Source organism: Thamnophis sirtalis, unplaced genomic scaffold, assembly GCF_051295495.1.
Source record: "Thamnophis sirtalis isolate CommonGarterSnake01/CBP01778 unplaced genomic scaffold, rThaSir2_p1.2 scaffold_1, whole genome shotgun sequence".
NCBI classification, from domain to species: Eukaryota; Metazoa; Chordata; class Lepidosauria; order Squamata; family Natricidae; genus Thamnophis; species Thamnophis sirtalis.
In genome coordinates this window covers 183495863-183508551 of record NW_028261381.1, presented here as the reverse complement: position 1 = coordinate 183508551, position 12689 = coordinate 183495863, and the positions used below count along the sequence as shown (strand labels likewise).

At 49.9% G+C, this 12689-nt stretch overlaps 2 protein-coding genes across 2 annotated transcripts; one reads left to right on the top strand and one right to left on the bottom strand.

Moving 5' to 3' along the window:
- Positions 1-2002: 2002 nt before the first annotated feature.
- Positions 2003-10450, bottom strand: NDUFA7 (NADH:ubiquinone oxidoreductase subunit A7). The gene is made up of 4 exons (XM_087703416.1): positions 10331-10450; positions 6631-6680; positions 4916-5053; positions 2003-2309 (listed from the first exon to the last, which is right to left on the bottom strand). Exons 1-4 carry the CDS (start codon positions 10379-10381, stop codon positions 2213-2215), a joined length of 336 nt encoding a protein of 111 aa, XP_087559542.1. The 5' UTR covers positions 10382-10450; the 3' UTR covers positions 2003-2212.
- Positions 10451-11757: 1307 nt separating this feature from the next.
- RPS28 (ribosomal protein S28) lies at positions 11758-12112 on the top strand. The gene is given in 3 exon segments (XM_087703435.1): positions 11758-11878; positions 11969-12026; positions 12029-12112. Coding segments are annotated over 3 exon segments (207 nt in total). The 5' UTR covers positions 11758-11791; the 3' UTR covers positions 12091-12112.
- Positions 12113-12689: the final 577 nt, after the last annotated feature.

The following is a 12689-nucleotide window of genomic DNA, read 5'->3' as shown; positions in this document are numbered from 1 at the left end:
GGAGGAGCCACGCCTCCGAGTCGCGCATGCGTGGGAATAGAAGGCTCGGCTCGGCCAGACGAAGCGGGCAGCCAGCCAGAAGGCGCATGCGCAGTTTCCCCGGGGGAAAATCCACAGCACGTGCAAGCATAGTGCAGAGGCCTTCAAACTTTAAGACTTGTGGGCTTCAACTCCCAGAATTCTCCAGCCAGCTCCAGCTCCCTCATATTTTGGTGCATCTGCTGAATAGTTTTGAGAAAGACATTTTGGGAGAATCTATTAACTATGATCCATCCAGCATCTCTATTAAAACTATGATCTCTACCTTATCTATCTGTCTGTCTACTATTTATATCCTTCCTCTCTTTTCTCTCTCTCCATATCTATCTATCTATCTATCTATCTATCTATCTATCTATCTATCTATCTATCTATCATCATCATCTCCATATCTGTGTCTGTCTATCTATCCATCATCTCCATATTTATCTCCATACCTATCTATCTATCCATCTCCATATCTAATCTATCCATCCATCATCTCCATATCTATCTATCCATCATCTACCTCCATATTTATCTCCATACCTATCTCCCCATCCATCCATCTCCCTCCATATCTATCTTCTATCCATCATCTCTCTCCATCCATCTATATACGCCTGTCTATCCATCTCTCCATTATCTATCTATCTATCTATCTATCTATCTATCTATCTATCTATCTATCTATCCATCCATCTCTCCATTATCTATCTATCTATCTATCTATCTATCTATCTATCTATCTATCTATCTATCTATCATCTATCTATCTTTGTTTCTTTGTTTCTCTATTATCTACCTACCTATCTTGTATCTCTCTCTCTCTTGAAAGTTGTCCAGGTAGTCCTCAATTTACAAAAGTTCATTTAGTGACCATTCAAAGTTACAGCGGCAGTGAAAAGTGACCGGTAGCTGTTTTTCACAGCCATGGCAGCATCCCTGTGGTCACGTGATCAAAATTCAGAGGCTTGGCGACTGGCTTGAGTTGAGTTGATTTTATTTCTATGCTGCCCTATTCCCCGGAGGGACTCAGGGCGGCTCACAACCAAGTCAGGGGGTGGGGTGGGGTTTACAAATAAGAAAAAAAGAACACGAACAAAAACAATACCAAACCATACCATTCGAGGGGGGGGGGCAAAAACTCATCAGCCCCAGGCCTGTCGGAACAGCCAGGTTTTAAGGGCCTTGCGGAAGGCCTGGAGGGTGGTGAGGGTTCGTATCTCCATGGGGAGCTCGTTCCAAAGGGCCGGAGCAGCCACAGAGAAGGCCCTCCTCCGGGTAGTCGCCAGTCGACACTGGCCGGCGGATGGAATTCGGAGGAAGCCTAATCTGTGGGATCTAATCGGTCTAGTGGAGGTAATTGGCAGCAGGCGGTCTCTCAAGTACCCAGGTCCAATACCATGAAGGGCTTTATAAGTGACGACTAGCGCCTTGAAGCGTATCCGAAGACCAATAGGCAGCCAGTGCAGCTCGCGGAGGATAGGTGTTACGTGGGTGAACCGAGGTGCGCCCGCGATCGCTCGCGCGGCTGCATTCTGGACAAGCTGAAGTCTCCGAATGCTCTTCAAGGGCTGCTCCATGTAGAGCGCGTTGCAGTAGTCCAGTCTTGAGGTCACAAGGGCACGAGTTTGGGTTGGGTTTATGACCGTCGTAGTGTCCCGGGGGTCACGCGATCCCCTTTTGCGACCTTCTGACAAGCAGTTGACGGGGAAGCCGGATTCACTTAACGCGTTACTAACTCAACAACTACACTGATTCACTTAACAACGGTGGCAAGCAAGGTTGTAAAATGGGGGAAAAGCTCCCTTGGGCAAATATCTCACTGAGCGAGATAGATCCTGGGCCAATTGTGGTCATAAGACAAGGACTCCCGGTAACCTGTTTCCATTCTGTTTTGTGCTTGCATTCGTGGGGATGGGGAGTCAGGCGAGGTGGGGTGGGGTAGGAATTTAGTAAATAAATCCACTCTTAGCCAAAATCTCCTGCCTTCATTTATTCCGAGTTAACAGCATCTCTTCCTCCAATTCCATTTTCCCAGCCCAACAAGCCCCGTAAAACCACGTACAACGGCAGCGTTAAATGAGACCGGGAGGAGGGGGGAGGAGAGGAAAATGTCCTCCTGGAAAGTCCCGAGACACCAGACCGGCCGCTCTTCAGCAACCCTGCCTTGGGAGCCTGGTGGGCGATCTCACAAATAGGGCTCGTCCTTGGACAGTTCCCACTTCCGAGGGGGCGTGCCGGGGGTCACAGGAAGCTTCTCCGTCCTGGTGACGGAAGGGTCCGAGCTGTGGGTCAGAAGAGGGAGAGTTAGAGGCCGCGTGGACACCTTCCCCAAGCGGTAAACCCGGATTAAAAAGAGGCGGTTCGGTCTAGTCCAGTGGTTCCCAAACTTGGCCACTTTAAGACTTGTGGACTTCAACTCCCAGAATTCTCCAGCCAGCTCTGCTGGCTGGAGAATTCTGGGAGTTGAAGTCCACAAGTCTTAAAGTGGCCAAGTTTGGGAACCACTGGACTTTAAGTGGTTCGGGCACTGGGCGAGAAACCAGGTGAGTTCTAGTCCCGCTGTAGGAATGAAAGGCGGCTGGGCCAACACCAGGCGACAGTGAGTTCTGGTCCCGCCTTAAGTATAGTAGCTGGCTGTGTGATGTGGCCAATCACTAGGAGACTGTGAGTTCTAGTCCCGCCTTAGGCATGAAAGCCAGCCGGGTGACTTTTAACCGACTGCCAGGTGACAGTGAGTTCTAGTCCCGCCTTAAGCATGATAGCTTTCTGTGTGATGTGGCCAATCACCAGGTGACAGTGAGTTCTGGTCCCGCCTTAGGCATGATAGCTGAACTGTGATGTGGCCAATCACCAGGTGACAGTGAGTTCTAGTCCCGCCTTAGAGTTGAGGTGGTGCCGTGGTTAAATGCAGCACTGCAGGCTACTTCAGCTGACTGCAGTTCTGCAGTTCGGCTGTTCAAATCTCACCGACTCAAGGTTGACTCAGCCTTCCATCCTTCCGAGGTGGGTGAAATGAGGACCCGGATTGTTGTTGGGGGCAATATGCTGACTCTGTAAACCGCTTAGAGAGGGCTGAAAGCCCTATGAAGCGGTATATAAGTCTAACTGCTATTGCTATTGCTATCTATCTATCTATCTATCTATCTATCTATCTATCTATCTATCTATCTATCATCTATCTATGGATTGTTGGGGGCGATATGCTGACTCTGTAAACCGCTTAGAGAGGGCTGAAAGCCCTATGAAGCGGTATATAAGTCTAACTGCTATTGCTATTGCTATTGCTATTGCTATCTATCTATCTATCTATCTATCTATCTATCTATCTATCTATCTATCTATCTATCTATCTATCTATCTATCTATCTATGGATTGTTGGGGGCGATATGCTGACTCTGTAAACCGCTTAGAGAGGGCTGAAAGCCCTATGAAGCGGTATATAAGTCTAACTGCTATTGCTATTGCTATCTATCTATCTATCTATCTATCTATCTATCTATCTATCTATCTATCTATCTATCTATCTATCTATCTATCTATGGATTGTTGGGGGCGATATGCTGACTCTGTAAACCGCTTAGAGAGGGCTGAAAGCCCTATGAAGCGGTATATAAGTCTAATTGCTATTGCTATTAAGTATGATAGCTGAACTATGATGTGGCCAATCACCAGGAAACTCTTGAGTTCTAGTCCTGCCTTAGGCATGAAAAGCTGACCAAAATTACTATGTAGGGGAGATGAGCAGTGCAGAAATTTAATAAATGTAATAGAATAAATCAGAGTGGTTGGGCCAATCCTTCACCCTCAGCCCAAGCCATCTCACGAGGTGGGGGTTGTGGGGAAAACGGGGGAAGGAAGGAAGGAGTATTAGAGATGCCTTGTCACCTTGAGTTATTTATAAAAATAATAAATTGGGGGGGGGGGCGTATGAAATAAAGCAGTGGTTCCCAAACTTGGCAACTTTAAGACTTGTGGACAACTCCCAGAATTCTCCAGCCACTGAAATAAAGTATAAGCAGGATTGCCTCCTGTTCACACCTCCGAGGGAGGGATCTGTTGCCCCCCCCCCCACCTTTCCCATCTCCCAGTAGCTCAGCAGGGCGAGAAAAAGGCAGGGAAGGCACATTGCAGACCCCCCCCCCCCGTTATTAAAGACTGGTGGGGTCCAGGAAAGGAGGCTTCTCTGCCCCAGTTGCCCTGGGGAATATTCCCCCCCTGTCTCCAGATGCCCCCTCCCCAACTCTCCTGGCCTCCAGTAGAGGCCCACCCCCAAAAGCCTTCCCTTCACCTTTCAGCTAATTTTCAACCATGTTCTTAAAATCACCCTCGCCTCCTCTTCTTCTTACACTTTTAACTTTTATATACGTTATCTTTTAATCGTTTTATGGCACGCCATAAGGAAGAAGGGCGGCGGTTCCCAACCGCGATAAATAAAATAAATAAAAGCCCCCCCCCCTCTCTCCCCCAGCTTCCTAGAAAAGAAACTCGCCGGGAGGAGGAGGAAGCCAGCACTTTTTCCACCTGGACTCTTTCAAGGCCTCCTCGGGAGGAGAGGAAACTTCACAGCTTTTGGGAAACAAGCTGGGGAAAATCAGGGGGGGAGGAGGTCTTTAAACACCCCCCACCCACAAGCACGTTTCCATCGCAAGGGGTGTCGGCTTCGAGCATCCTGTATAAGAACACTAAAATAGCCTTAAAAGAGCTTTGGAGGTTCAGCCGGTCGGGTCATTGTTCAGAAGCCAGAAATGGCCACGACAAACAAGGGATCCGTTTAGCTGGGCGTCTCCACCCGACGCTTCCCTAAGGAAGGAACTTTCCAGAAGGGAGGCTCTTCCGCGCTCTTGAAGGCTGCTGGGGTCTCCGCAGGTGTCGCCGAAGGGTTCCTACCTTCCGGGAGCCAGCTTCTTCTGAGCTGACATGAGGACAATGGGCGGAAAGGCCTCCCTGCGTCCGTCTCTCGTGCAGTAGTAGTTGTTGGCTAGCTTGTGGCTGGGTCCCACGGGGAGGCTGGGGGGCGGCTGAGTCCTACACCAGGCGGGAATCGGAAGGAGACGATCAAAAGTGTGGAAGGTCAGCGTGGAAAATCCACCAAAACAAGAGGCACTTGAAGGGACGCCCTGGCTTGACCGGGGCCAGAAGCGAGAAGCCGCATCCTCTCTTCAAAGGGGGGGTTGGGTTGGGGGTGCGTTTCCAGGGGTCACAAAAGGGACTTCCAAGGTGGGGAGGGGTCTTGGACGGACTCAGATCCCGCACCGACTAAAGTGTTTGAAGCAGGCAGGGAGCTCCCCAGTTAAAAGGAAGAATGAAATTTCATTTTAAGGTATGAGTGCACATTCAAAGTGACCATAAAGTTATTATTCTATTCTATTCCTTATTCCATTAAATTCCCCTGCACTCTACATTCTGAATTCTATTCTATTGCTATCAGGAGATGCCGGCCGTCCTAACTGGGCATCGATGGAGATTCCCAACCATGAAGGTCACGGTTCTCCTAAAGGTGTTTTTCCAAGATCAAGGAGAGAGGCAAGCTGGAACTACGGAGAAATTTCCTGAACAGTTACTAGAACAAATAATCAGTGGAACAGAAGTTGCCTCCAGAAGTTGTGAACGCCCCAACACTGGAAGCCTTTAAGAAGATGTTGGATAGCCATTTGTCTGAAACGGTATAGGGTTTCCTGCCTAGGCAGAGAGGGTTGGACTAGAAGACCTCCAAGGTCCCTTCCATCTATTCTATTCCTTATTCTCTTCTCTTCTACTCTATTTCTATTCTATTCCTTTTTCTATTCCTTGTTATATTCTATTCCATTCCTTATTCTACTCTATTCTACTTTATCCCCGGCAGGCCTGGGGATAAAGATCATAACCTGTCCCCACCCGAATGATGAATGAATGTTGAGCGCTATTTTTACTCATGTATTGTTTCATGTTTACTGTTTTGTACCCCCTTCCCTATATTTTGTAAGCCGCCCTGAGTCCCCTCAGGGAAAAGGGCGGCCTATAAATATTAATAAAACTCTAAAAACTCTAAACTCTATTCTATTTCTATTCTATTCCTTTATCTAGTCCTTTTTCTATTCTATTCTATTCTTTATTCTATTCTATTCCTTTTACTATTCTATTCCTTATTCTATTCTATTCTATTCTATTCTATTCCATTCCGCATTCTACTCTATTCTATTTGTATTCTATTCCTTTATCTATTCCTTTTTCTATTCTATTCTTTATTCTATTCCATTCCGTATTCTACTCTATTCTATTCCTTTATCTATTCCTTTTTCTATTCTATTCCTTTTTCTATTCTATTCCTTTTTCTATTCTATTTTATTCCTTTTTCTATTCTATTCTATTCCTTTTTCTACTCTACTCTATTCTATTCTCTGCACTTTTTCTGGAGTCCAAGGTTATCTAAGGTTCAAATTGTGTAAATGGTTTTGGGCAACAGGCGCCAGAAGTACAAATGGTTTAAACCGGGACATTCTTTCTCCAGTAGCACCGTAAGCAACCCGCAGACTTAGCAGATGCTTTCAAACTCTCCCTTGTGGAGGAGGCTTGAGCCATGGCTGAAGTCCGGAGCTTTTTCTAACCCCCCTGCCCAGAATTACCTCTTGGAGATCTCTGTGTAGCGCAGCTGCAGCGTCGCCTGGACGTCTCGCTGTTTTGAGAAAGAGAGAGAGAGAGAGAGAAAGAGAGAATGAATGAGTGAGAGAAGCCATTCGTCTTAAATGCAATATCTCAAGTGGAAAAAAACAATCTGCTGATACACCTCTGTAATTGTCTGGTTTGGCACAGCAGTCCAAATTTCAACCAAACCTGGGAATTCAGACAAACATTTCATTTCCTCTTTTGCCTATAGAGCCAGCTATGACCCCTGACAACAGCCAATAGAAGACACGTCCTTGTACAGGAACAGGAAGCTCAAGTGCAAAAGCCAAAAAGAAGGCATAACTTCCCCCTTCTCAACTCCACCCAGGCGGTTCTCCTTCACCAGCAAACCACGTTTCCGGCGTCTTTCTCCCAGCTTGGAACAGAACCAGATGGGAGATTTCTTCCCACAGTATCTTACGATTAACGGTGGTAACTATGATCTAAGGTCTAGGACAAGTGTTTCTCAACCTTGGCCACTTGAAGATGGTTGGTTTTATGGTTTTATGGTTTTATTAGAATTTGTAGGCCGCCCTTTTCCCTGAGGGGACTCAGGGCGGCTCACATAAAACTGGGAAGGGGGGGAATACAGACAACAAAATAGAGACATATACTAAAATAGTAAGCAACATACATACATCATTCGGGAGGGGTAACTATCCTTATCCCCAGGCCTGGCGGGCGAGCCAGTTCTTCAGGGCTGTGCGGAAGGCTTGGACGGTGGAGAGGGTACGGATCTCCACAGGGAGCTCGTTCCAAAGGGCCGGGGCCACCGCTGAGAAGGCCCTCCTCCTTGTAGTTGCCAGCCGACATTGGCTGGCCGATGGGATACGGAGGAGGCCTAATCTATGAGATCTTATGGGTCGCAGGGATGTAATGGGCAGAAGGCGGTCTCTCAAGTATCCAGATCCACTGCCATGTAGGGCTTTATGGGTGATTAGTAGCACCTTGAAGCGCATCCGGAGATCGACAGGTAGCCAGTGCAGCTCGCGGAGGATGGGTGTTATGCGGGCGAACCGAGATGCACCCGCGATCACTCGCGCGGCTGCATTCTGCACTAGCTGAAGTCGCCGGATGCTCTTCAAGGGCAGCCCCATGTAGAGCACATTGCAGTATTCCAGCCTAGAGATCACAAGGGCCCGAGTGACTGTTGTGAGAGCCTCCCGATTCAGGTAGGGTCGCAACTGGCGCACCAGGCGAACCTGGGCGAATGCCCCCCTGGTCACAGCCGTTAAATGATGGTCAAATGACAGCTGCGGATCCAGGAGGACTCCCAAGTTGCGAACCCTCTCTGAGGGGTATAGAATTTGACCCCCCAGCCTGAGTGATGGAATACTGGTCAAGTCTTTGGGAGGAAAACACAACAGCCACTCGGTCTTTTCCGGGTTGAGCACAAGCTTGTTAACCCTCATCCAGTCCATAACGGCCTCAAGACCCCGGCTCACCACATCCACCGCTTCATTGAGTTGGCACGGGGCGGACAGATACATTTGAGTATCGTCCGCATATTGATGGTATCTAATCCCGTGCCTGCGGATGATCTCTCCCAGCGGTTTCATGTAGATGTTGAATAGTAGGGGGGATAAGACCGACCCCTGAGGTACCCCATAATTTAGGGGCCTAGGGGACGATCTCTGCCCCCCCACTAACACTGACTGCGACCTGTCCGAGAGGTAGGAGAACCACCGTAACACGGTGCCTCCCACTCCCACCTCCCGCAGTCGTCGCAGAAGGATACCGTGGTCGACGGTATCGAAAGCCGCTGAGAGGTCAAGGAGGACCAGGATGGAGGGATGTCCTTCATCTCTGGCTCTCGTTCCAAAGGGCCGGGGAATTTGCTGGCTGGGGAATTCTGGGAGTTGAAGTCCGGACCTCTTCAAGTGGCCAAGGTTGAGAAACACTGTTCTAGGCTCTACCACTTCGTTGCTTCTATGTGCAGTGAGCTTCTGCACCAGAGGTGGGCTGCCAATTTCTCTACTACCGGTTTTTGCGCGCATGTGCAAAAACATCCGGGCGGGTGGGAGGAGCCTCCTGCGGCCGCTACTACTGGTTTACCCGACCTCTGTTCTGCACCCGAGAGAAATTCCTCATGCGTCCAGTCCCACTTGGCCATTGAAGAATGTCCTGTTCTATTCTACATCTGAGCCACTGGACTCCTGGTAACAATTAAGAGGCACAAAGTCTATTCAAGTGCCAGAATAAACACACGCACCCTTCTCAACTGAGAGCGGTTGAATCCTTGAATTACAACAGTTCAAAAATTCAAATTTAATGAATTTATATGCTGCCCAATCCCGAAGGACTCTGGGCGGCTTATAGAAACACATTTCTAAAGGATAAAAAAAAAAAAAAAAAAATAGAGAAAGAAGAGCTGAGTGATCATTCAAAATTACAACGGCATTGGGGGGGGGGGGGAAGTGACTTATGACCGTTTTTCACAGTTATGATCCACAGTTATGGTCACAATTCAGCCGGCTTGGCAGCTGCTTCACATTTACGATGGCCACAGGGTCCCAGAGTGACGTGACCCACTTTTGCGACCTTCTGATGGGCAAAGCCAATTGGGAAGCCAGGTGCATTTAAGAGCCGTGTGGCTAATTTATCCACTTAACGACGGAGGCAAGAAAGGACGTAAAATGGGCCTCAATTGCGGTCGTCTATCGAGGACCTCCTGAAGTTTGGTGCACAGCGTGATTAATCCCCTGTCGTTCAGAGTCGCTCTGGACAGAGAGATGGAAGAGGCATATAAATCTGAGAGTTAATAATCCTGCTCCCGGTCCAGGAAAATCAGTAAAACCACTGAAATTGGGGGTAGAAAGCTCACAAAGAGGAGGCAGAGGAGGGAGCTAATCCTTCCTTCTGGAATAGGCCTTGAAAGGCATATAAAGCGGCTCCTGGCACCTTTCTTCCAAAGGCCTACTTCTCATCACGCATCCCAGCATTTAGAAATGTCTGCCGGAACTGAAGAAGCTTCTTGGAGGAGAAGGGAAACGTCTTCGAAAGAAAAAAACAGAAAGTCCAGTTGCCTTTTCTTGAAAAAAAGAAGAAAAAAGAAAAAAAGGCCCTTTGGGACCATTTAGAAACATTTAAATGGAATTAAGAGTCACACCTGGCCTTCGACACCTGAGTTCCTCCAACTTTTAAGACTGTGGACTTCAACTCCCAGAATCCCCCCAGCCAGCAAGCCCCGGGAGTTTGTGGAAGCGGTCAGGATGCAAATCTTGCAAATAAATATCCCAAACCCCAAATTTCGAACATTTTTGATTATAACAGAACAACAGAGTTGGAAGGGACCCTGGGGTCATCTAGCCCAACCCCCATAAGTGTTTCTTCAAAGGCAGCCATTTTTAAGGTCGGTGGACTTCAACTCCCAGAACCCCTCATCTAAGCCACTCTCCGAGAATGGCCAAAGCTGTCTTGAGGAATTCTGGGAGTTGAAGTCTAAAAGGCTTATATTGGACCAGCCAGAATGCCTTTGACGCCCGGAAACTACAGACCCCAGAAGCCCTCGCGCGGGGAAGGGGCGTGGCTAAGGCGCGAGGCCCCGCCCCGCGGTCAGGGTCGTTGGGGAATACGCCCGGCAAGGCCAGGCGAGCGCTCGTCGGACCTTCCGAGGAGGCGCAATTGGGAGATCCGGCCGGCGCGCCCGCTCGCCCTTACCCCGGCCAGAAAGTTGCGGATAAGGCGGATGATGCGGGTGGCCGACGCCATCTTGGCTTCAAGGTTGCGCGCTGCGCGGAGCACGCAGGAGACGCCGGGCCCCGCCCCCCGATGGGCGGGGCTAGGTGGCACGCCGGGGAGAAGGGCGGAAGAGCCTCGCGCGGTGCATGCTGGGAGGAGTGGAAAGGGAACAATTAAAAGAGAATAAAGCAAAATGCACAAAAACTGCTTTTTATTTATACCGGTGTTTTTCTTTCTCTTAAAAATTTTTTTTTTAAAAAAAATTCCCAAACTCATCCCAGGCTGCACAATGTTGAGATAGGTGGGACTCCCCTTCCCAGAATTCCCCATTTGCTCTGATGCAAATTGTTGGCAAGGAAGCCGCCCAGAGTTCACTGCGATCGATGCAAATAAATAGAGGCAATGCCGGTGCTCATTTTGCATTTTCTTTCTTTTAAAAAAATAGTTTTTATTAAACATTTTAACCTTTAAAAACAGAAAAAAAACAACATACAGAAAAAACAAGACAAACGTAACAATATATATATATAGTTTTACAGTCTTCGGCAGCAGCATACATGTTTTACTTTGAAGTTCTCTATTCTACATTGCCTTCCTATCGGTTTTTCATTTTGCATTCCTTCATTTGCGTTCGTTTCAAGGAAGCTGGCTCAGCGCCACTAACAACTGGACAAATGAATGAATAAATGAATAAAGAAATAGTCCTCCACTTAATGACAGTTTGAAGTTTCAACAGCACACAAAGAAAGCGGCTTATGACTATTTTTCACACTTATGGCCGTTGCAGGATAAAAAGTTGGACGCTTGGCAACTAACTTATGATGGGTGGCTAATGTCCCCAGGGGTCACGTGACCCCCTTTTGCAACCTTATGACAAGCAAAAACCACTGGGGAAGCCGGATTTATTTCACAGGCGCGTTGTTACCAAGTTAACTGCAGTGATTCACTTTAACAAATGCGGTGGGGAAAGTCGTAAAACGGAGCAAATGACAATTGCCTCACTTTGCACCATGAACCCCCGGGCTCAGTTGTGGTCTTAGGTCGAGGACCACCTGTGAATTTTTAAACTGTGAATAACTGAATAAAAGCCTCCGAGTGGCTGTAAAAATGAAATAAAAAAACAACAATAGTATTTTAGAAATTCCAGGCGTGGGAATTCCCAGCAGGGCCTCCTCTTTCTCTCTCTGCTGCCCCCTGCGGCCGTGTGCGGAAGGGCAGTCCGTATCCCTGAGCGGTGGGGGGGGGGAGGAGCGGGGCGGGGCCAAGCGAGCAGCTCCGCCCCTGCGAAGAAAGCCAAAAAATTAAAGAGAAGCTCCCCCCCGCGCGGGGCCTGCCGGGAAAGAGTCTCTCGCGCGGAGAGCGGACCTCTCGCGAGACTTCCCGCCGAGGGTATATAAGGGCGCGGCCCGAACGCCGGGACCTTCCGCTTCCGCCGCCGTCATGGACACCAGCCGCGTGCAGCCCATCAAGCTGGCCCGCGTCACCAAAGTGCTCGGCCGCACCGGCTCCCAGGGGCAGTGCACGCAGGTGGGTGCGCGGGGGGGAGGCCCCCGAGGGGCGGCGGAGCCTCCAGCGGCTGCGGCAGTCTACCTGACCCTCCCTCTCTGCCTCCCTCAGGTGCGCGTGGAGTTCATGGACGACACCAGCCGCTCCATCATCCGCAACGTCAAGGGCCCCGTCGCGAGGGGGACGTCCTGACGCTCCTCGAGTCCGAAAGAGAGGCCCGGAGGCTGCGCTGAGGCCCGCGGGGGGAGGAGGGTAAGGAGGGAGGGGGAGGGGGCAACATGAGGGTCTCCAGAGGGGAGAGGGCTCAAGGGGGGGCTGGAGCTGGGTAAGGAGGAGGGTGGTGGGGAGGGGGAGGGGGCGATGGGGAGTAAGAGGGGAGGGGGCAACATGAGGGTCTCCAGAGGGGAGGGGGTAAGAGGGGAGGGGGCTCAAGGGGGGTGCTGGAGTGGGGTAAGGAGGAGGGTGGTGGTTGGGAGGGGGAGTAAGAGGGGAGGGGTAACATGAGGGGCTCCAGAGGGGAGGGGGCTAAGTGGGGAGGTGTAAGAATTGAGGGGTAAGGCGGAGGGGGGTAAGAGGAAGAGGGGGCTATATGGGGAGGGGAAAGTGTTAAGGGGTAAGAGGGGGAGGAGGCAACATGAGGGGCTCAATGGGAGGGGGTAAGCGGGGAGGGGGCCCAAGGAGGGGCTGGAGTGGGGTAAGGGTGGTTGAGAGGGGGAGGGGGGCAAGGGGGAGTAAAAGGTGGGGGGTAACATGAGAGGCTCCAGAGGGGAGGGCGCTAAGTGGGGAGGTGTAGGAGTTGAGGGGTAAGGCGGGAGAGGGGGTAAAGGGGAGG